This window comes from Trachurus trachurus, assembly GCF_905171665.1.
Source record: "Trachurus trachurus genome assembly, chromosome: 9".
NCBI lineage: Eukaryota > Metazoa > Chordata > Actinopteri > Carangiformes > Carangidae > Trachurus > Trachurus trachurus.
The window spans coordinates 25,471,727-25,496,530 of NC_139895.1; the positions used below are offsets into that span (position 1 = coordinate 25,471,727).

Consider the following 24,804-nt stretch of genomic DNA (forward strand, 5'->3'; position numbering starts at 1 on the left):
CTTGAGAACAGTGAGGGGCAGAGGGAAGGTCTACCACACGGTGATAAGAAGGGCTCTTTTAAAGGGCTGGAGGAGGAACACTCAGACAGGAGGGTTAGGCAGGCTGACTGATTGCAGGGTACAGCCCAAGGGTCACACTCAGACTCAGTGAGGGCAGAGATACTGGACACACATGCATACACACCCATAGCAGGCTGACAAGACATACCTATCCGCACAAAAGCACCAGCCCGTCCTCTCTCTCTCCCTCACACACACACACGCACACTCTATACCCCCCTGACCAGCTCTTCATCATTATAAGTCAAACTCAAGATGAAGAGAAGACAGATTACAAAACAGATGGAGTGATAGGAGGCCAGATAGGAAGAGACAGGACGGGGAGCCTCGACAGTAATCTAAATGTCCTTTCCTATGATTGTCATTGGCATTCTTATAGACTGGCATGTAGCAGTACAATATGTCAAATAATACCACTCACCGTTCAGTCTGCTGTAAAGGGTAGACCGGTTTCCATAATGTCATGGGGGGGAAAACATCTAAAAAAGATGCTTCTAGTAAGCCAAGGTCCTGCATCCAAAGAATCCATCAAGATCACTAAATGTCTCCAGTGGCAAATTCAATCAAACAGACTGTTCTTAACAGTCATGACAAAGCAAAGATACAGAGGAAAACAAAGATGTGTTTTTTTTTTCTTCAAGAAAATAAAGGAGATAAAGAATTGATTTCTGCAAAGGGAATTCACCTCAGAAGAAAAATTCCAATGCTTTGCCTTTATGTTTCATTTTTCTTCTTCCCCTCCTTCCCTCTTTCTTTGTCTTCTGTCAAAAACAACTTGGGCTAACATTGCAAGCTGTCACATCAAGGCCATCCGCTGCATCTCACAAAGGGGAGAATTCTGCAGTTGGATGGAGCCGCAAAGCTCTCTCAGACATCCAACCATCGTTTACACACATGAGGTGTAAAGACTGAGGGGGAAAAAAAGGGCTTTTTCTATTTGAACCAGAGTTTGTGCCCTGAGGACAAAACCATTATGGCACAGTGAAGGAAGTTTTCCATGCAATAACTGAACAAATAGATATGGATGAAATGCTCGGGGTACTAGAAGATCTAAATTCTACCGTTTTCAGCTGTTTAAAAAGTATGTAAGAATGTTAAGCACTTAACTGTTTTTTTTCTGGCCTTAATGAAGACCGTGTCATATGATCATTATGTGCCAGATAGAGTGAGGAAGAATGTCTCATCAACCAACTCAGAACATTGCTACAATGTAGCTGCAACATGATCACAAAACAGTGCTATAAGAGAGTCTTTCATCATGTCTGAGTGGACACACACACACACACACACCGAACACATACACATGCATGCTTTCAACATCCGCAAATGCTTTCAACCATCAACATCACAGAAGCCAGATAAGTGTGCCCCCTCTTTTGCTACAACCACAGGGGAGGTGAGAGGCCTTGTAGTCAACATGCTAAAAGACTACTCAGTGATCAAAGACTCAGAAAAACATGACCCATGATGGTTTCTCTGAGAAGGTAGGAACGAAGGGCGAGCCAGAGCAGGTAAAAAGAGAAAAGGTTGAAAGAGACATGCAGTGTGGGGGGGGGGGGGGCATGGAGTGAGGGGCAAAGGGAGACACTTACCATTTGTCACAGATAGACAGCCTACCTGGTCACTGCATTTAAAGAATACACTAATCATGCTAGCTTGGACTATAATTAACGGGTCCCTTCATCTCAATTGCAACAGGTTGTAAATTCATAATTACTGGGGATTTGTTAAGATTGTACGCTCTGATTCCTGACGGTGAAGTTATGACTGAAAGGATGCCAAGGCCTGAAATACAGAAAAATTTAAACATGGAGATGAAACTATATCATGTAAGTGGGGAAGTGATTTTGACATGTACAGTAAAAGCATTTACTGCAGCATGGGGTAAGAACGTTTTTATTACCCCAGTCTGAGGCATAATGCCTTGTTAGCTAATGCTGGTGCATCAGGCCATAAAACAACCAAAGACTCATCTTGAGAATGGCAAGATAAAAATATGATGTTATCCTTTTTAATGTTTGTGCCAAAAACAAATGTAAAATACCTTGTCATTTATGCCAAATGATTGTTAACGACTGTCTACATCTGCTGCAAATATGTTTTTACTTTCATACTTTTTGCTGACTCAAATAATGGAACAGAACTCAGAGGAGAGGAGAGGAGAGGAGAGGAGAGGAGAGGAGAGGAGAGGAGAGGAGAGGAGAGGAGAGGAGAGGAGAGGGTTCATTCCAGCTGGAGTGTTCTCTCTGGCTGTCTATAGATTTGTCAAGACAAGTGTCAAGACAAGTGCACCTCTGCGCTTACCTGTAATGGCACAGGGGCAGGAGGGCGGGACAGGCTATTTCAATTCAGCCCAAGTGTGTCTGAGTAGGTCTAAGTGTTAGCATGTGTGTATGCGTGCGTGTGATTGCATGTATGTATTTGTCTGTGAAACAAGAGACAGAAAAGGAGAGAGAGAATGACGAAGAAAGGCAAAGAAATGTGGAGACAAGTGTAGAGAGAGCACCTGGACAAAAGGCACAGAGTGCAAAGATGACCACATTAGAATATGAATCCAGATCCTCGGGTACTCCTGGCTCGTAAAGAGCCCCTAAAGTCAAGTGTCAACTATTATGTGCCATCAGTGGTGACACAAGGTCACAGAGCTGGACGGATGAGGTCAGCGACGGTGCTCACCCTCTCTCTCAACATGCACCATTAAACAGTCCCACAGTGCACAAAAAGGACGAGCTGTCATTTGGGTGGAAAATGGGCTTTGCAGTGACATGAACATCTATCGAGCTTTTTACACAGGATTTTCTTGTGCACGATGAAACACTGTCTATGATATTCAATTAGATGAACAGAGTCAATATTTGCATAGACATACTCAGCTAATGATAATGTATTTTACATAATATGTGACATGCATTAAACGTGGTAACATTCGCAGATGTAGCTCATTTCCTACGATTAACTATCAAACAGGTACAAATAAAACACATGGGCAACACGGTGAATGTATGAAATGCCTCAGTTGTTTGCTGCTAAACCAGCTCTGTAATTACCTGAAGGATGTTTTAATTGTTGCATGTTCTACTCTTAATATTAGTCAACGCTTTAGCAGCTCTCCAAGTGAGATTGATTGGATAAATCAGTCGGAATTATGGGAAAACAGGAGGCCTGCCAATCAGCGATGTGTGAGTGAGTTTGTGTGTTTTCGGCATGTGTGTGGCTGGGAATGTGCCAGTGCACAAGCACATGTACATGTTTGTTGGGATGTGTGCGTATTGATGTGAGTGTGTGAAAGTATATAGGGCTGACAGCTGGGCTTGTTCAAAAGGCTTACCGAGCATTCTGCCTGTTTGGGAAGCAACAAGCGCACAGTCTATCTGAACAGGGATCTAAAACCTGTGTCAACAGCATAGTACAACTGGTGTAAACAGCCACTGAGTCAACATGCTATCATTCACATACCAATGGAGAAGCAGCTCTGATATATTTTAGTGTAATATAGTGCAGTATTAGAGATAAAAAAGATACAAACGGCACCTGTATTGGTCACCGGTCGAAAGGAAGGAGTTAATAAAGACCAACCCTTCACATCAGCAGAGATGGGTAGGAAACAAGAGAGAGATGTTGTTTGTGTGTGTTTGCCAATAGTGCAGGTACTGTATTTACTCTTGGCGTTTCTACATGTGTGTGTGTGTGTGTGTGTGTGTGTGTGTGTGTGTGTGTGTGTGTGTGTGTGTGTGTGTGTCTGTATCAGGTGCCAGTGTGTGCAATGCCATGCTGTGTTTTTGTGTGTGCGTGTGTGTGTGCGTGTGTATGTGTGTGTGTGTGTGTGTGTGTGTGTGTGTGTGTGTGTGTGTGTGTGTGTGTGTGTGTGTGTGTGTGTGTGTGTGTGTGTGTGTGTGTGTCGACATGTGTGTCAGTCCATCAGCATGTCGGCGTCACAGCCCCTCACTAAGTCCCAGATTAACAGTGACAGGCAGAGATCCCTCTAATTATCTCTTCCTGGACCACATGCAAATGGCAGAGCCGAGCGGAGCATAGCGATTGGCTGGAACAGCTTGGGCGCTGCCGATGGGCTAATGAGCCTGGCGACAGGATACAACCTCGTGATGTTCCACCAAAACAAACCCTCACCGTCACACAGCCTCACACACACGCACATATACAGATCATGTTTTAGCTGATGCCTTTTTCCAGAGTAGTGTGCATCAATTGGATGTAGTGACACTCAATGTATAAGATGATAACTGGCTGCTACCAGGAATACAGTTCACCTCTGACACTTTTAAGCAACTGGGTGGTCTCCAACTCCCAGGCGGCATTGTTGTTCCAGCAAACACAGATACGAGCAAATACACATTGACAACTGTATTTGTTTGATTAGATTGTTACTTATGATGGCTGTATTAACAAAGTAAACAAAAATGTCTTTACTACTTTTTCAATTCAACATTGAGTTTTACAGTATAACTGAGCATACTCATCAAACAAGCAAATTCTGCATAGCTAAAAGCACAGGCCCAGTGTCACCTCCAGAGGGTCTGAATAAAGATGGCACATGGAACATAATAGTAAGAAGAAGAATACAATGATGGACTGGAACAGACGGTCACAGTCTGGCTCTTGACAATGGACTGCTGCAGTCAGCTAAAAAGTCAACTCAATAAATCAGCGGGAAAACATGGCAAGCGCGTCAAACAGTCCGCCATGTCTTGAACCGAGTCCCAGTCCATCTAAACTGGTTGACAAAACTGGTTCCAGGGGCAAAATATGGAATTATTCTGCTGATAGAGCTCACCAAAAACAAATACCCAGTGGACACACTAGAATTTCTGAGCAAATTTTGCTGCTAAGCTCCCAAAGTCATGTAGAGCAGCAAAACACACAAAGGTAGAGGATAACTTAGCAAAGCATATCAGTGCTTGCTATGGTGCCATAGCTGTTACTGTGACAAGACTGAGTTGGCCTTTTTCAAGACACATATTAATTTTAGCAAGTAAGCTGTACAAAAAATAATGGAGAGATTGAACATGTTACTCTCACATAAACAAGACACAATATGACAGGGTTGTCATTGCTTTTTGCTAATGATCTTACACTTAAGAAAAAAAAAGAGGGCAGCTGCTGAGAAAAAAAATAGGCCATACAGTTGCGAAATCATGACTCATTTTATATTTATAAAAACCTGGTTTAAATAGCTGCTCATAAGGTTTGTGTAGAAAAAAAGTGATCATGCAAAATGTAGTTCAGCTGTGCGAGGCTCCAACTGCACTGGTGTCATCCTCAAAATCCTGGCATCACACAACAAGACAAATGCCTTCCTTCCGCAGCATTACCCACACTTAAGACAAAAGCATAGAATTCAGTTGCTGTGTGGAGCACCGTCTTTATATTTGTACCATCAAACACCCCAGTGTATTTGCAGAGCCTTGGGACTTGCCATTTTTAATCAGGAGCGGGTGGCTTTGTCTTGTCCCTGTTCCATCCAGCATTTCTATCCATCCTTGGAGGGCTTTTCACTAGATTAAATGGTATTTTCTTTTAGCTCCGATGTTACAGAGTCTCTCCAACTATTTATCCATCCAAGGTTGGAAGTTGGAACAATCATGGGTGTTGCTATTTACGTTATGAAATGATCTGAAATCATAATTTTAGAAAAGGAGAGGTAAATAGGGCAGGTGCAGAAAGTTCACAATGTACAAGGGACAAGCAGATAATCTGTTGAGTAGCTTGCCTCGTGGTGTGAGCACTATATGCACTAACAATTGCGTTAGTGAATGGTGATGCAACCACTGCTAACAATTGTAACCATTTTAAACCCCTTGGAAGTGGAGACTGCAGCAGTGAAATGGTTAGAATATGATATGTGATAGAATAATCAGAAAGAGAACGGACAACTCATTTTCACATGCATTTCCATGAGGGAGGCAGCAGGCACATGTTAACCCTGAACATATCCCTGAATGTTGTTTACAGTGGAAATTACAGGTCAAAATGTTACTGCATCAGCACATACAGTACTAAGAGCTGCACACAATGAATGGTTATTAATAGACCTGTCAATCATTTCCAAGATTTCAACTTAAGCAAAAATGTATTCCTAAGAGCAGAATTATTGCCCCTCTGTCAACTTTCACATATGAAACACATACAAATTTATTAGGCTACAAGAGAATTTGGATAGAAACTGTACTAGACAAGAGAATAGAGTCCTCTGTAACTACTGTACAGACAACAGAGCAATGTGCTGTAATGACTGATGTCCTGTGTCTCTAGAATGGTTTGACCATGACCACTCTCTGAGAAGATGGATTTGCCTCGACCCTCCAGATCGTTTTTAGCGGGACAAGACAAATATTTCAGATGTATCACACTGAGGCATCATGCTGGAGGTGAGTGGAGGTAAAGGGAGACTGAGAGATAAATACAATAGAGGGGAAAGAGAGGGAGTGAGAGGGGGAGAGGGAAAGTGCGGCCTGCCTGCCTGCCTGCCTGCCCGCCTGGCTGACAGTTGACTCTGTTGGATGTGACTTTCACAGTCTGCTGGCGGTTTGTGTGGAAGCCATCACATCTGTGACTGGCCGTTTGATTAATGAGCCTCTCAGCTTGTCTGTGCAGTTTGAGGAGGGGCCACGGCCTTATCCCAGGCATCACTGATTTATTCGCCTTTGGAGCAAACCTCCAAATATCACACACACTGAAATATAAGAGTGAACATTTACACACATGCAGGCAGACACATGTACGCCCTCCATGATATGCATACAGTATACAAGTTGGTGCAGTGCAGATGCACACAGGCAGGCATGGAAACAGACTTGTGCGCACAAGCTTGTCCCTTTCCTCCACCACCTGCTTACGGCTAAAGAAAACCTCAATGTGTCAGTGCTGTCCAGGGCTAGTGAAAACAAAACACACCATGTATAACCAAGCTGACAAAAGATGTATTCTGTCTCCACCAACTCAGACTTGCATCCCCAGCTGTCAGTCAGTGAAGGGGACACACACAAGGGGATCAACGAGAGAAGAAAGAAGCCCTTCCTCAATGACACATCACACTCTCCTGATTTTCAAAAGTGACAAGTCTTTTGAATTTCTGGCCTCGCAAGACGGAGAGTCTGATGATGGCTTGAGAGTGTTTCTTCTAGTTTCTTTGGCAGCGGCAGCCATGAAATGTCACTCTGGCTAACCTTGAAGCTCTTTTCTCCTGTGTTGTTTAATGCTTCCAAGACTAGAGCAACCAGCTGCTCAAAATGGTATGGCAGCATCACCCTTTAAGTCAGATAAATGATTCCAGAAATACTTCCAGGTACATAAATGTGCATTAGCATGTGCATATCCTCAAACAGGAATGTGCATGTACACGCACACACAAGCACACACACACACACACACACACACACACACACACACACACACACACACACACACACACACACACACACACACACACACACACACACACACACACACACACACAAAAGCACATACTCCCTCATTCCCTGAAGCGAAAAGTAAGACCATTAATCCAGACACACTGAGATCCAGCTTCTCCCCAGGTTGATCAGCGTCCGTGGAGGAAGACGAACATTCTGACATATTTGTTTTTATTTTATTCCCTGAGAAAAAGGGCCGCCATATGGCAGCGCCCAGGAACAGATGGCGATTGCCCACTTCCTGAAAGCACAAGTGTCTATCGCCGCAATTTAAGGAGCCGCTCAAGCAAGAGAATGCCACAGACTGGCATTTTTCCACAAACTGCTATTGTTATGGACCTGAGGGGTAACAGCAACAATGAGACAATGCAGAGGAAATGCTTTAGTGTTCAGTAGTTACAGAGTAGCTTACCATATTAGACCACCAAATCTATGGTTCAATGCTGCTAGTACTTCTTTAACTGTCAGTGTGTGACATAAAATCATGAGGACAAGTGCCTACTCAAAATATTGCAGCAAAAATACGTACAGTACAATAGTCACAGAGTATCAATCTTTAGATATCATTGAGGTCAGTGTATTAAGTCTTCATGTTGTGCGACACCGGGCTTATAACAGTACCTGAAGCAGTGGACCGGTGCTATAGATGTAAGCATGAATGTCCTTGGGTGAGATTAGGTCCTTATGATGGAGTGGAAGACTCGCCCTGTGACACATGAAGCTTCATCTCTCATACTAGGCTAGCCCTTATCAACCAGGTCAGAGGACCTTCTGTGACACCCAGACGCAAAGAAACAGTCTGAAAAAGTCACCTTGGCAGATGACAGTTAAAATGTGACTTTAGTCTGTGGCAACACTTTTTTTTTTCTTTTTTTTTTTTAGATTTGTTTCATTTTATTTGGATGGTAAAGAAAAGTGGCATAAAAGACCATGGTCTGTAAAAGCCTTGCAACAGTTAGTCTTAACGAAGAAAGGGCTAGTCCAGCATCGCTGCTGATAGTTCCAACCTACAAAGGTTTTGTGTTGCTTTTGACGGTTTCTTACAAAAGAATGCTGTGAGAGAGTTACTGTACACGTGTTCACGAAAGAAAAGAGGATTTCAAAACGGTGACCAAGGACAAAGTACAGCAGATGAGTGATCCGTTCGCAGATCACGAGTTTAAAAGAAAAACTATTCAGTATCAGTTGAACCACTTAGTACTTCGATTCCGTGCCTCTAGGGTAAAAACAAAGGGCAGCTCGTAACATGAAGTTAAACAATGAGGCAGTGTGGACACATTGCCATCAGCAGCCCATTACAATTAGCACAACCTTTTGGTATGTAATCTATTTAACCTTGGTATGTGATGTCATTATAAGGGCTGAAAGAGTGGACAGATTCTGTTTAGAACCTGCTAACACGGGTAAGACTAGGCTCAGAGTCTGGCCACTAGGAAAACAGGAAACCAGCTATTCTCCCGGTGAGTTCACCATCCATCCATCACTCAATTTTTGAGACCTGTCATTCATCAAAACCAGGCAGCAGGCAACAGGTTAGTCAGTCTATGAGCCATTAAAAATACAATTTATACTGTCATTAATCCAACTAAACCTCAACTGATCACGACTTCCTACATCTCTGTACCTAACTGAGCCAGTCTGCCACTTAGCCAGGAAACAAGCAGGGTAAAAAGTCAGCCCACCCACAAGTCATCTATCTATGCATTGAAACACTCAGCCTGCCTGGAAGTCAGGTCAGCCAGTCAGCCAGTCAACCCTGGGGGTCCTGGAGTAGTATTAATCAGTCTGGTTTTTGCTGAAAAGCTCAATCTGCAGATGATGGATGAGCCATCGTGCTGAGGGAACTAAAGTGACAGGTGACAAAGAAGGACACACACACCTGTATAAATCCACTCTCCCTCCTGTCTGGCCCCTCGATGTTACACCGTCAAGGTATGAGGACGAAAGTGTATCTCTGTGTGGCTGTGTGTGTGTTTGTATGTGTGTGCAGGCACAAGTGTCTCAGCATGTGTCCAGCTCTGCTAATGAAGTCATCTGAACAGTGATTTAACAGCCTGGGTGTAAAAGCCTACCGCCCTTAACTCATAGCCTTGCTCCATTAGAATGTGATATAAACCCTGGGCACAATAACTGTCCTGCCACTGTAACAATATATAGGAGGCCAATGGGCCACACTGCTAACTCACACAGTCTGGGGAGTGAAAAAAATTATTGGCTCTGTAAAGAGAAGGGAAGTCATTCAAGGAGACTAAAACTTACAAGATAGAAAATACAGATCACCTCAAGGTCATAGTGATTGGTCTTTTTTTTTTTTTTTTTTACACTATAAGGCAGCGTCATTACTATTAATATTGTCAAGCGAGTAAGATTATAACCTGTGGTTTGTCCAGCAACTGGTAGCAAAAGAGTAATTGTTGTGAAGCCTCTGTGAAAACAGCCGAGGGCACTTTAGTCTGCAGTTACGCAGAAAGCATTATCCTTATCTGCACTAACAAATGGATCAGTGGCTCCGACATCAGTGAGCTTATCCCATTGAATGGCCTTCTATAGCTTGAGAGATATTTTTGAGTCAGAGATGGATCTGAGGAAAACTTTGACAGCTTACATGTCGCCAGCCGTGAAACTAACTTCCTGCTCTGTGCGAGCGTCTCAGGCAGAACCAAAGCCATTCTCCAAATCCTCCATGAAATCTGCTCCTCTGGCCCAACAAAGAGAGGCTAATGAGGCAAATGACAGAATCTCAGACACTTTGATACTGTGAGATTAGGGTGAATTATATAACCTTTACCCCCTCCCACTCCCCTCCTTCCTCGTACTTTTTGGTGCCTTGTCAGTATAGACTGCCCTCTCTCTCTTTCTCCATGTCAATCACAGTCTCAAGCTGCAAGTCCAGTCTCTCTCTGTTTTTTTTTGTTTTTTTTTAATCTATCTTCCTATCTAACTTCATATCCACTTCATTCGGTTTCTATTCATGAATTTCCCAACACTAATTTGGCTCAGTGGAGCAATGACAGTATCTGTTTTTAGATGCAACAAAGCAGCATATAAAGAGAGTAAGAATGGAGTGTGTGTATGCATGTGTGGGAAGAGGGGGTAGAGGCATGAAGGCAACAAAGCTCGTCACAGCACAGAGCTGCGTACTTCACCCTTATTAGACCTGTGTCCTTGGCAGATGCAGAGCTTGCCCTTTGTTAGAAAGGTGTGTATGTGTATGTGTATGTGTGTGTGTGTGTGTGTGAGTGTGTTACAATGGCGGTGATTTAGAATGGATTGGGCGTAGGCGTGGAGACAAGGTGCAGTAGCCCCATGGCTCCCTGATAGCTGGCAGCGTGACAGCTGTGAATGGAGAACAGGGAACAGCCTGAAGTATTGCCATCTAATATGTGTCACATACCTGCATAAATATTTATGCCCGTTGCAGAGCAGAACAGGGGAGGAGGGGGGAGGGGAGGATGGGACAGGAGAGGTGGACTTGGGCGAAAAACTCTTCAATCAGGTGACACGAAGATCTGAGCCAGCCGCTCTCTTTCCATCTCCGACTACCTCTATATCTGTCTTAAGTCCTCAAAAGTACCCCAAAAGCAGGAATACCATAGCATTTTGTCCATGCAAGCTGTCAGTCACACATGTGCATGTGCATTCGCAAAGACAGGATGTCATGATTCAACATACACAGCATATTTTAGTCCTCCAATATCATTTTTCCAAGGAGTTCTTTCCACAACTCAGCCTCCATGCTGCAAGCCACAGGAGCCCTTGGCCTTTGAACAAAGTGGAAGTTTGAACCTCTGATGAAGAGCAGCGAGACTATACGATCCCAAATGACTAAAGCTTATGCCGAAGTTAAGTCAAAAGGGAGGTGGAAGAAAGAGAAGTCCCGAGTGGACAACTCATTTTGTGCAGGTAAAGACACCACTGATGCAGCACAAGCCTCTGAGGAATGAGGCTTTTATTTCATGAAATGACTCCTCAAAAACAAAAAACACCTGTGAGGATCATAATGACAACATGAAAACACAAAAAACACACTTGTGTTTTCCGTGCACGCGTACCCACTGCTGTCAGAGAACATGTGTACATGTAACAAGTGAAATTACTGTTTTACCTGTTGGCCAGCAGAGTTTTGAAGGTGACCTGACTCATGCCCTGATAGGTTGGCAGCAGCCTTGGCCAGTCCCATGCCCAGTCGACCACAGCACTCTGTTGATGTATGAGGATAGCACATTGTTAGTTATTAATCAGGGTTAATACCATCAGTGCATTACCGCTCCAGCTGGGACCCACTAACAAAGGAGGAGGGGGGTCCCCAGCGCAGGCCACCGACACCAGACGATCAATCATGTCCGCACAAGAAGGTTTTTATTCCAATAAGACAGCAATTAATTTATAAATCCATTTGGGGGGATGTAGCCATCATTTATAGAAAGATAAATCAATTTTGGGAGGGAGTCGTTACTCTTCTGACTGCTCTGCTTTTTTTCTCTCCATCTTCAATGGCACCCCGCCAACCCCCACCCTCTCTCCTTTCTCTCTCTTTTTGTAAAACACACACACACATGCACAGACACACCAGCACCATATTGGCAAAGCAAATAAAAATCAGATTGCTTTGATTGCCAAAATGTCACTCTTAACTCCAGGCTGAGTTTTATTGACAAAAGTAGGAGAACTCCACTCGTTTCCTCCATCCATCCACTGCCCCCCTCCCTCTTCTCCTTCCTCAGAGGTGATTGATGGATGTAACTTTTTTTTCCCTCCTCCCTCCATTTTATTTGACAAACAACACAGGCACCTGAAGCGGAGAATGCATTTTAATCATTCTCTTAATAGGGTGTTTCTATGCAAAGCTATGCAGCCTGTGATAAGCCGAAAACAGGCATAGTCTTAGGATTAAAACGTGTCTGTTCTTGAAAAACAATAGCGCCAACACTCCTACATTACAAGGGATCACAAATGTATAAATATATCTAATCCATTTCTAAACAGTAGAAAGACACACCCAAGCCCTTCTTAAGGAAATTCTAGCTCTTATTGATTGTTTTTTTCTGTGATATCAATGCTACCTCCCTTGATACTCGAATAAAAAGGAGGGGAGAAAGCTGAAAAATCTCACACTGAACTAATACTACCTGTAGCTAGACGTATCCGCTTTAAGGAAAGAAAAAGAATCTAACAATTAATTGATCATCATGGCGGCACTCCTGGGGATAAGCTTGGGGTAAGAGGGTATACAGTTCAAAGCCCCAAAGAAGTGCACTTTAAGACTGCACACTCCTGAAAAACATTATTCACTATTTCATGAAAAATCCTTCTCTCATCTTTTCACCTTTTCAGTGTGCTTCTCTTTCTGCCAGCCTGACTCCTGCATGGAAAAGGCAAAGACCTATAGAGAATAAGGAAGTCAAGCCCCTGACAACTTCAGAGACTGGCACAGTATCCAGTTCACTAGAGACTCAAACAGCCTCCTAACCTTCAACTTTATGCTTCTGGCCTTTCGGAGAAAGTTAAAACGACACCAACATGAAGACATGATGGAGCTTCAAAAATCATCATAAAGTTCATGGAAATGCATGGCAAACCTGATCCAGCTTCTTCTTGCCAATGTGGTCAAATTGGTGAAGAGGGTTGAAACAGCCTGTGTCCAGGGCAGTGTCAGCTCCAAGATCAAAGTTCACCAAGTGTGGGGCTTCATTTGGTAAGTCCGTGTCTTCACTCAGTTTAGACCTCAACAGCTCCTGTATCCAAGATCGAAGGAAAGAGAGTACAGAAACACAGGACAGACAGACAGGAGCAAGGTTGAAAAAGACATATTATGACAGACTGCTAGTGAAATATTGTTGAAAGAAAAAGGCTGACAAACTAAGACCAACAGAGAGAGGACAACAAGTTATCTAGAACTGAAAGTAAAACCAAACTTCCCCCAACTTAAAGAACAGAGCAACAGCAAAAGAGGATAGGTCTGTGGGGACAGTAAATGTGTAGCTGACATTTAGATTTTATCTATTTTTACTTGTAATAATAATAATAAACTTCTGAAAGTTTTCACTCACATTAAGTTTGACTGACCCAAAAAAAAGCATAAACTAATCAAATCCAGACAGGATTTCTGCCACATTGTTTCCTGATAAGCATAGTAATGGTCTCTATCCACATTCCCTAACTGATCAGCCTCACAAAAGCAGAAATTAATCACAGCGCTTCAGATATAAAGTAATAAAAACACAGAACAAATAAACATAGAATGTGCAGGTATAAAGAGAAAATGATTTTTCGGGACACCGCTGTACATTTTTTACTTTTGGTTTTATAATCTTTGCTGTGGTTACTTAGTGTAGATGCTATGCAAGATGTGTGTACAGTATGTCCTGTGTGTTTGTGTGTACATCGGCATCCTGGTGTGAAACCGCTATATTCCCATCCGTCAGCTTGACATGGCCTCCGAACCCCCACTCCCTCCGCCGCACCCCCAGCCCAGTCTGTCCCTGACCTGCGTGTTCTTGCCTCGACCTTGGCTGGGTAGAGATACTGGAGCTGCCAGAAGGGTACCTCAGAGCCTGCTTGGGAATACTGTTCACATTCTCTCAAATTGCTACATAGAGTTTATGGATTCCATCAACAGCAGTATAATGTATATGGTGTTTTTCTCCATGCAATGTGTCTAATAGACAGTCTATAGGAGAAACAAGCCAGTAACACTCACATGAACTGCAACTGGCTGTTCAGGCTTTCAACTTAACAAGCATTTAAGCATTTTTCACCAGATGAGAGCTGTTTTATATTTTTCAGAAAATATAAAATTGTCATTTCTGTACAGAAAGTAGTTTGTGCCTTTTAGCAGTGTCATCACAATCTTTATTATCATTAATATTATGAACTGCTACAGTATATTGCTTTTTATGGGACACAGTTTTAATGATTGCATTCTACATGAGCAATTCCTCCATTAAAGATAATTGAGCTTCATGCAACTTAAGTCTTGTGAAAATCTATTTTTATCAACAGAATAGATGAAAACAAATAAGGAACTCACCTAACACGAACAACCTTTTGTCTGGGTACCACTGGCTAAAAAAAGACTGGCCACCTGTTTTACAAAACAGTTTAACCTGTATTTAAAAAAGTCCTTAGTGGGAACTTTTAGGCGATATGGTGATATAGAGTAACAGCAGCAAGCTGGCACTTTCTAGAGAACTGCTAATTTTCATTTATTAAACTTTTTTTCTGAAATGAATTCAGCTAAAATAACTTCCACTTGAGTTAAAAAAGAATTGCTGCTCTTCGTCACTCTGATCTCCTCCAAAGACCTCTACAGTATGCCAACTCTGGGAACTCCATTCGGTTCCCTCTCCCCTCCATGTGGTGAGCATGTAACACACAAAATCACTGTAGGTTTGCACCCTTGAGGTCACCTGAACAACAGAAGATCAGGCAGGCAGACTGCTCTCAAGCAGCAGCCCTTTTCCCTTTGTCTCCCCCTCCTGAGCAGCCTGCGGCCTCAGGCCAGCAGCCACCTAATTGCTGGGGAGAGGGAGTGCTTCCCTACCTCATTGCCTTGGATGATGTGATAGATCTGCCTCAGGTAGTCGCTGCCACCTGCTTTGTGGCAGACCTCCAGCAGCATCAGGCCTATTTTCTGCTCAGTCAGTTCAGCCGCAGCGACTCCGATCTCCCTTTCTCGCTCAAATACACTGAAAGAGAAACAGAGATGGGAAAATGAGGAGATGGGAGAGGAGACACAAAGACAGACAAGGGGAAAAAAACGCAGAGTGGGGCAAAGAGAGAGGAGAAGGAACAGAGCAGGATGTCACCTTGTTTCTGAAAACCACCTCTGGCTGAGGAAGTATTTTCCAGTTTAGAGAGGAAAATAAACTTATTATACACAAGAAAATTGGGTGAATCGTGACCCTAGAGTTTAAAATTAACTATTTTTGAGTTTTAAGAGAAATCATACACTCCAGAGGGCACATGAACTTAAAATGCACTTTTGCCAGAGAGAAAGAAATGTCTCTGTGCTCTAGTATCTCTCTGAAAAACCTGCATTCCGGTCAAGGCTAATGCTGGTGAAAGCGAAAAAGAAATACAAATTCTTGAGGGTTAGATAACAAAATAATTTTCACTGTTTTCATTACCATTCATGAGATACATAGGGGATTCTGACCGAAGGATGCTGCTGCACTAAAAATGATTGGTGTATGTGTTTTTAAGTGTGTATATGTGTGTGTAATTGTGTGTCAAGGTCCTCATGCATGTACATGTCCGCAACCCTGGCAGACGCCTGCATCATTTTCCTGCCCTTCCTGTATGGATGGATATCACTCTGCCGTCCATCAAACCTTCCACTTCGCATACACTTCCTGTCATTGTTCTCTCTCTCTTCCCCTTTGTAATTATAAGGTGGCAGAAATGGTGTTGCCTGTCATCCAGCCATTGGCTGCTTGACATTGAGAGTGGCAAAGGAAGAGGAGTCCCGTGTCGTCCACATACATCCCCTCATTCCTTTGCTTGTTGGCCCGGCGGCGGTGTTGTCGCCGATGGTGGCTGTGCATCCGTGTCAGCACCTGCACTGTATCCTTTCCTGTCCATCACTGTGCAGGTGAAGCAGATGATTGGATTCAGTCAGCGGGGTGATTAATGAGGGCCCCTCCGGATTTGGGACAGCCTATCAATCATGTCATTAGGGCCAATGTGCCCTGAAAGAGGCAGACCTCCGCCAAGGAATAACTGCATTCATCTTCATCTGTGTATGCATCCCGTCAGCCCAGCCAGGGTCACCATGATGGAGAACAATAATCTTCTCCTCTACAAATTACTTTGCAAAGACAAGGTGGGTGGCGTGGAGAGACAAGGGTTGGGAGGAGGGGGGGGGTTACAGTTGGGAAAGGAAGCGGAGGGGAATGGGATGAGGGAATGCAGAGGTGGGAGGGCTCGTGAGGGGCAAATGTTCTCTGTAGAGGGGTGCTGTGTGTGTGTGAGGGAGAGAGATGCCAGTGAGTGAAGTGCCAGTTGTTTTTGGAGTGATTACATCCACCACTCTGTCCCTCCCTGCCCCCCACCCACCACCACCACCACCCCTCTCTCTCTCTCTCTCTCACTGACACTGTATCCTGATTGTTTACAAGCCAGGCGTCACTTCCCTGTGAAGGTTAGTTTAATGAATAGTAATGATCCCACTGAATGCCTCCGACAGGTGATACATAATCACTCTTCTTTCACTTTTCCACTCAACCCCCTCCCCACCCCTCCACCTCCCTGACTCTTGTCTTCCCCGTCTCGTCCCCTTTTCCTGTCACCGAACAGACAGCATTTCCTAGAACTGCCCATAATCTACTTAGTCTTTTTTTATTTATTTCATTCCCTTTTTTTTTTTTTTTTAATTATACATGTTGTGATACAGCGCTGAATCACCTTTTTATGAGGATGGATGCGTCCAGAGTTTGATATGATGAAGCGAGCGACCAGAGACGCGGTTTCTGGGAAGAAGCTAGAGAACGCAGAGCCAAAGGTCACGGATCAACCCAAAGTGAAAGCTGTTCCCATCACTCCAGCCCACAGGCCACTCAGTCAGACAGCATGTTTACCATTTATCACAACAAACACGTGAGATTCATTGATCTCAGAGCTCTTCGATAAATAATGATCTTCATGATGCAATACATCAGAATTTAAATGCTCAATTAAAAAAAAGAAAATCGAAGCTGCATTCTTTTCTATTGTTTTATACAGTACCTATATATTGAATGGCAAGTGGTTGAACACAACATCAGTCAGTTTGATCAGTTTGAAACTCCTCCTTCATCAGACTATCAGCCTTCAAACTTTATCTTATTATTGATAAATCACTGAAATGATGAACTGGGAAATTAATTTAGCAAAAGCTGTCTTTAAGATAGAAATAATATGAAGAAAATAAATCCTCACTTTTTTGCTGACAGTGCACAAGAATAATCAATACCAACTGTGACTAATGATGGGTAACAGATGTATGGCACTTTCCTACTTGTATGAAAGCATTAATATAAACTTCATTAATAACATTCTGACCTTGACCTCTTGCTAAATCCCTGCAATTGACCCCTCACCTGTCTGAGCAGAGCCTGCGGGCCTTCTGCAGCTGCATGTTTGTCCATTTGGGTCTTTTCTCCTCCAAAGCCTGTAGCACTTTGTGCACTGTGGGTTTAGGAACACCCTGCCAAGCACACAATAGACCACCAAACTGATTAAGAATATCATATCAACCATCAATATAATCACAGTATCAGGCTTTTAAACATATTTAACATACATATTTAGAAATTGTTTTTGTTTTGTTTTGTTTTAAACATCAAGTCATAACATTAAACTGCCTGTCTTACACAAAAATGTAATTAAAACCCAAAGTGATTATTATTATTAATTTTATCATCATTTTTAATATACAACCTTTAGCCCTTACTTTCTGTTGAATGCCCATGGCAGCCTGTAGGCACTCGGCCAGCAGGGACAGGCGGTCCTTTGCCCCACGGTCCAGGGCCAAACCACTGATCTGTTCCAGTGTGTCTGGGTCCTCCAGGCCTCGGATCAGGCAACCCAGCAAGGCCCAGAGCAACAGGCCCACCAAGCGCAGCTGTCGGGCATGTTGGGAGAGGTGCTTCTCTGCCACTTGAAATAGGAAGCGAACAGGGAGAGGAAGACACGCCACAGCCATGGGTAGGTTGGTAAATATGAAGGACATGGCTTGAATGGCTAGGGATGTGACAGCTAGAGGGAGAAAGAAATGCCTGTTGTTAGCTGAGTTAGCTGAGAACAATTACATTTATCTTAACTCTCTTGTCTTGAGAATGTGAAACCCCAAACTGTACTTACACTTAGTGGCAGTCTCCTTTCCCCGTGCTTCCACTGGTGAGTAGTTCCAGTCCTTGGGAATTTTTACTAGGACACTCTCTGGTACGCTCCGTTTGAACAAGGCTCCACTCAGCTCCTCTGTGGCCTGCCAACCCGTCACCATGGAAATCAGGTGTACCAGCAGGCTGTTGATAGACTTGATGACCACAGCCCGGACACAGCTGATCACAACAGGTGCTGTCCGTGTTGTGTCTGAGAAAAAAAAAAAAAAAGGTTAATCGTTGCAGCTGGTAAAGAATGCTGGCGGAGATAATATCAGACTGAAGACTTAAAGCTGTGCTACTTTTATCATTGGTTTTTTAAGCCTTCACTTGAAAAATAAAAGCATAAAGCTGAGCTGTACAAAAACAAGCATTATTTTAATGTCATGCTGTGACTACTTTGGTTCTTTGAGAGAGGCCGAGAGAACCTGTGATTTTAACGGAAAATGTCTGTTTAAGATTAAAAAATATAGTTCTTCACATTAATCTAAAGGACGGAAATCAAATGTTAAAGGAACTGATGTCCTGTTGAATTTATTTTTTTAATCATTTTAAAAGGAGAGATGGGAGACTCTCATTATTGTGTGCAGGAGCTTTTAATAGTATTCTTCCAAAATACAATTCTAGAACTGCATCAAATCATAAAACTTTTTGACACGGACATGACAAACTTTTTTACATGTGTTATATATAATTCTGCTTTTTGACCAGTGAAAAATAAAGAATCCTCAGAGTGCAAAAGTATTTTGTGGAAACATCTACACTAAAAGCAAGTAATATCAAGTCAAATTCAGATGTTCTCAATCAAAACCAGGTGGCCGGTGGAAACCTTACAACTTTCACCAGGTGCACGACGTCTTTCATCGCTCTGCCCTTTCATATCCCGCTCATACTGATAGCAGAGCAGCTACAGCATGAAAGTGTATGGCACCCATAAACTTCCTACAGTGTCGGCTGTAAAACCAAAGGCTACACCAGAAAGATATAGTGCTGTGGTGGCAGTGGAAGAGCACTGAAATCTCCAGGGACGGCGAACAAATGTGTGACCTCAGACCCACAGAAAAAGATGAGAGCAGAACAGAAAATGATATAGCTTTTGGAAGGAAAAGCACTCTGTGGCAGGTGAGACCTAGACCTATTTTTCAAAGTCACTTGGTTTTCAGACTTTGCACCGCCTGCTACCGTATTGACTGGTCTATTGATTTAAAACAACCATGCTACAGTGTGATGAAACATCAGTTTAAGTGTAGAAATAGTGAAACTCTCAATGTAATCTATGAAAGTTAACTCAGTGAACAGCTTAAATAGAAATGGGGGCACTGGGGGTATCCTGTAACCAAAATTATAATACAAAGATTTGGCACAGTCCAATAATTAAACTAATTACCCTGTGAGGATAAATCATGATTGGATGACATTGAGAATTTCTCTCTGGCTCACTCTATCTCTTTTTCGTTCTTTCCCTCTGTCGACCCCTCCCTTGCACCGTCTTCATCCAAATACTCTTCTCCAATCACCCTAATTTATGCTACAATAATTACCACTCACCCAGGATATAAAAATCACCACCAAAAAGAGCTCCATACTCCACAGGAGTTCTGATTAAGCTCTGTATCAAAGCTTGTACCAGAGAGAGGCGGAAAGAAAGAGTTGGGGAGTAATTGCAGTCTCTGTAACTGCATATTAAAGTCATTCTTTAGCTCACGTGCACGCAATGTCAACACTGGCCATGAAAATAAAAAAAAATTCTTGGTGGGCAGATTTGCTCTTGTATTTGGAAATACTGTACTGTATATCTAATATACTGTAGTCAGATGTGGTCTCCAATTGGAGATTTCTTGTTATTAAAGCATGAAACAGCTATTAGTTTGCTTTCCACAACATGAAATGAGAATGGCACTGACTTACAGTAGTATTTTATCATCACTTTAATTTGTAGCATAGAATAGATAAGCTTAATAACACTGGAATACCTAAGGAGCAATATTATTATAAAGTTATTATTTAATAACATTGCTGTTTATTTTTTATATGATAACTGAACTGTGATCACAAGAATGTATTCAAGGACACAATAACTGACAAAACAAACAAACAAACAAACAAACAAACAAACAGACTACAGTACTTCTACTGTAGCACTCTTTAGAATAGTACTATGGTCTCTCACAGTAAACATCAACCAGTCTATAGACCCTACACTACAACATTACCTAGCAACTAGTTGCAACTTCACCTGCCAGAGTGTAGAGATGATCCCATATGTGTTCCCTCTCCAGGTATGGTTGAAGGGCCTGAGTCAAGGCCTTGGGAACAGTGTTCAAGCAACTGAAAAGGTTGAACAATGTGACTATGAAGTCATCTCCTGCCTGGCAACTGGTTGATGACTTCTGTAAGGTGCTCTCCTGACAAAAATCTGAAATGAAAAAAGAATGAAAATAGTGTCAGTTTGGCACTCCGACACTTTTGGGCGCAATACCAATAAATATGTGTGAATTTATGAAATGTGATATTCTGGAGCATTTGACACACACAAAAACAACAGGATGCGCAAAGCGATGAAAAGGCTTACACATACGCACACACACATTCAGTTAGAGGTGTGTAGGTGAGTGTGAAATCTGACTGTTTCTTGAATCATGATTCAGAAAATATCAACCTTATGGAGATTGGTAGGGAAAGATGTAAAACTCTATCCTATGAAACAGCAACTTGATTTCTTTGCACAAAAACACATTGGAAAATGTCAAGGCTGCCCAACCTGACACATGTTAACAGAAAGGGCGAACAAAAGGCATTGTGGAATAGAAGGGGAAGAAAAATCCACATCTGTGTTAGATGGAGGGAAAAAAACAGACCAGAAAAACTGAAAAAGAAACAGATTTCAAAGCCCCTGGCTGTGGGATCCACAGCACATGGAGACAGGAAGTGAAAAGGAAGAGGTTTTGACAGGGTGTCCTTGTGGGGGTTGCTGTCTGAGCACAGGGCTGAGGATGGAGGTGTGTGCTTGTGTATCCCATATGGATGTCTATATATGTGTTTTGTGTGCTTACAAGTGTGTGTGTGTTAAGTTGACAGGGGTTGCTGAGGAAAGGCCCATTGCTCCAGAGGTGGCAGACATCCAGCGGTCTGTCAGTCTACTGTGTGGGAGATGACAGCTATCTGAATAGGAGAGAGTATGCAACGCAGCAGTCAATGAGGGGGTGCTGTGATGGGAAAAAAGCATGACTTCCTAGTGACTAATGCCGGACTATTTTAAAATGACAGGGTTGAATTAGCTGCTGTATTCAAGGGCCAGTAAAATCAGCGTGATAATGGGCAGGTAGGGAGCAATGCCACCACTCAAGGTGCAGATGACTGATAACTGATTTCCGTTCACCTGCTCCTTTTAAGTTCCTCACTTAGTCTTTTCTTTTCCTATCAAACGTCAACGTTACACACACTGTCAAAGGTGGTCAACCACCCTGACCTACAATCAGTCTATTAGGCAGCATTATGTGTGTTACACCAGCATCTTGTTCTCTGCTAGTCTAGTAATTGGTCCTTAAGGACAGGGTGTTCTGGATAGCACTGCCGTGGCTGAAATGGTCCAAGGAAACAGGGGTGACTAACATTAATTTCCACTTGGGGTGCTGGAGAGCATGCCAGGTTAACTAGACGCCTTTTAATAATGATCCCATTATGGAGCAGCCAATGACTTCAGAAAACCAGATGACAGTGCACTGGCACATCTCCGTGGAGTTTCCACTACTGATGCAGCACGCAATAATTTCAATGTGTTTGTGTTGCTATGTCAATTTCTCGGTTGCTTTCTCTTTTTTTTTCTTGCTCTCTCTCTCTCCCTCCTTCCCTCCCTCTTTGTTTCTAAGCTCATCCAACCTTGATACGTAGCCAATACATACACCTGTTTATCTTACGGACAACTAGTCAACCAGTCACAAGGGCCCTCTCTGCAAACCTCCGTAATTGGAAGCAGACGCACTAATCATAATAAAAAGGCTGTGTGGACATGTATGAGAGTGTGTGCAGTGTTCTGATTTAAGCAAAAACAAAGATTGTTAAAGGGAAGAGTTGTGATCCTTCAGTAAATAAATAGGTCAAACAAATAGGTGTGAGCGTGTGGGTGTGTTTCAGAATTTTCACTTTTTTTCCTCCCACAACACCAACAAATACACTAGTATATACAATACTATAGTATATAGAGTTCATGTATAGAGACGTGCAGTGGCTTATGGGACTGTAGCATTCAGTCAAGCTGTTCCTTCTGTCTGTCTGCTTCCTGGTTAATTAGCCCGTCATCGTGATAACACACAAGAGTCAGCGCTTCCAGCGTTGATTTACGGCAGCATGTAGGGAGAGGCATTGCGGAGCCTCTGAGCCAGACTCAGACCAAGCGAAAGAACGAGACAGTGAGAGTTGTTATTAATGAGGTCGCTATAATGTGAATTAATGTGCGAGTGCACAACAGTCTTTAAAGGTTAGACTGTTGCTGGTGCGGAGGAGAAGAGAAGGAAGGGAAAATCTTTAAAGGTCAGCCTGTGTGCTCCGCCTGGGCCTGTTGAGTGTTTATTACTGCGCTCTATTGATTTAGTGATGATGATGACCAAGGTGAAAATGATGATGATGGCAAAGATGCTGATGATAACTTCATAAAATGGATAGAGCTCATCTAAGGTCTATATAACTCGCTTAGGATCTTAGAGCACCATAATTAAGACACTGGTAAACACCTTCCCACACGTATCCCCTGCAGGACAGACTCTGCTGGTCCAGTATTATGTAAAAAAAAAAAAGAAAAAAAAAAGAAAAAGAAAAGAGAGATCATATTAAAGAATTTAATGAGGAGGCATCAATTTTCCTCTGAAAGATGGACAGCTAAGCATGTACACTGCACACATACACAAACACTGGGCCCTTATTCTATCAACATGTAAAATCCATGCGCTTTGAAAAGACAGACTTACGAGAGTTTTCCAGGAGTGTTCTGGGCAGGTGACAGTCTCTGTACAGCAGCATTTGCAGTAGCAACTTGGGATTGTGTCCTGGGTCAGAGGTCAGCAGCCTCAGCTGACATGCAAAGGCTGCCTGGCCCATAAGGCCATCTCTGAGAGTGGAAAAAGCAAAACAAAGTTGACAGTTCTGCAGTGTAAGGTGAGTGTACAGATAGCAGTCCATTTAGCAAGAGACAACAAAGGAGGGTGAAAGCCTCAAAGCTGTGAAAGACACAGTTGTCTTAGATGACAATCTGGGAAGAAATAGTGTTTATACCACAGTGGTGACTTCCTTCAGTGTCACTCACTCCTGATACAAGCTTAGTCTGCAAATGCCTTCACTCTCGCTTACTTATAGTGTGCACCGGGAAGGAATTAGCTCCAATCTTGGCCAGCTAAAAGCAAATTAACATTTGGGAGACAGCCAAATACATGAATATACAGCAGTACCCCCCTCCTACATCTTTTGTATAACCAAGAGGCTGCAGCCAGCTGTGGGTAATGAGCCGTATCCTTGCTGTGTGTGCGTAAGTGTGTGTGTGCGTGTATGTGTGTGTGTGTGTGTGTGTGTGTGTGAGAATTTGTGTGCACTTCAGTGCTGATGCTTGTGGTTATGTATGTGTGCAAGTGTGAGAGCATGCTGACATGTGTGTGCCTGCATGTTACTTTATACATCTCAATAAAATCTAATGGAAGGAATGGACAGAGTTTGTCTGAGGAGCATGGAGGCGGGAGGCTGTACAGGGGGTGTCTGCCCAGAAATCAACCATTCCATTTGAGCCAGAAAGCTAGAGCAGGGTGCACCCTGCTGCTTGACTGAGGAAAACTATGCCTCGATCTGACAGCACAATTTATGATGTCACTGGGACTGCAAATCCAGAAGAAATCCTCTTTTAACTGCTCTGATAAATCTACCCGGCTACAGCGCAGGGTCAGCTTACAGAACCAAGACACACACACACACACACACACACACACACACACACACACACACACACACACACACACACACACACACACACACACACACACACACACACACACACACACACACACACACACACACACACACGTGCAAATTCAACACACAGTGCGTGCGTGAATGTGTGCAACTGCAGAAACACTCATAAGTCCAGAAAACATAACTTCAGATGCTGTCTTTATAGCTCGTAATGCTGAATGATTTATTTATGTGCTTTGTGATTTTATTATTGTTTTATTTAATAACCATAACAATGGGTTTTATTTTAATGGGCTGGGAAAAGATTTGGCCTCAGAGGCCAGGTCCTTGATGAGGACCTGTGGATCTGGCCCCGGGCCACTGGCAAGCCCCCTGGCGCCTTCGCATGCAGGCAAGAGGTGGGAGCAGAGAAATAGAGAGGTCATAAAAATAAACTAATTTCAGCTCTCCGATACTTAGGAGCAGGAGACCAGGGGTTAGTTTGATTTGTGCTCCATCAG

At 43.0% G+C, this 24,804-nt stretch overlaps 1 protein-coding gene across 1 annotated transcript in view; it reads right to left on the reverse strand.

Annotated features, from left to right (window-relative positions):
* The window catches only part of kiaa0825 (KIAA0825 ortholog), a 106,210-nt gene that overhangs the window by 47,548 nt on the left and 33,858 nt on the right, over window positions 1-24,804 (reverse strand). The window contains exons 15-22 of the mRNA XM_083978193.1: window positions 23,317-23,456; window positions 20,589-20,768; window positions 18,333-18,563; window positions 17,923-18,227; window positions 17,570-17,676; window positions 15,034-15,178; window positions 13,070-13,225; window positions 11,596-11,690 (exon numbers count right to left, since the gene is read on the reverse strand). Of these exons, the coding sequence (XP_083834319.1) occupies window positions 11,596-11,690; window positions 13,070-13,225; window positions 15,034-15,178; window positions 17,570-17,676; window positions 17,923-18,227; window positions 18,333-18,563; window positions 20,589-20,768; window positions 23,317-23,456 (1,359 nt within the window). The remainder of the gene's footprint in view (window positions 1-11,595; window positions 11,691-13,069; window positions 13,226-15,033; window positions 15,179-17,569; window positions 17,677-17,922; window positions 18,228-18,332; window positions 18,564-20,588; window positions 20,769-23,316; window positions 23,457-24,804) is intronic.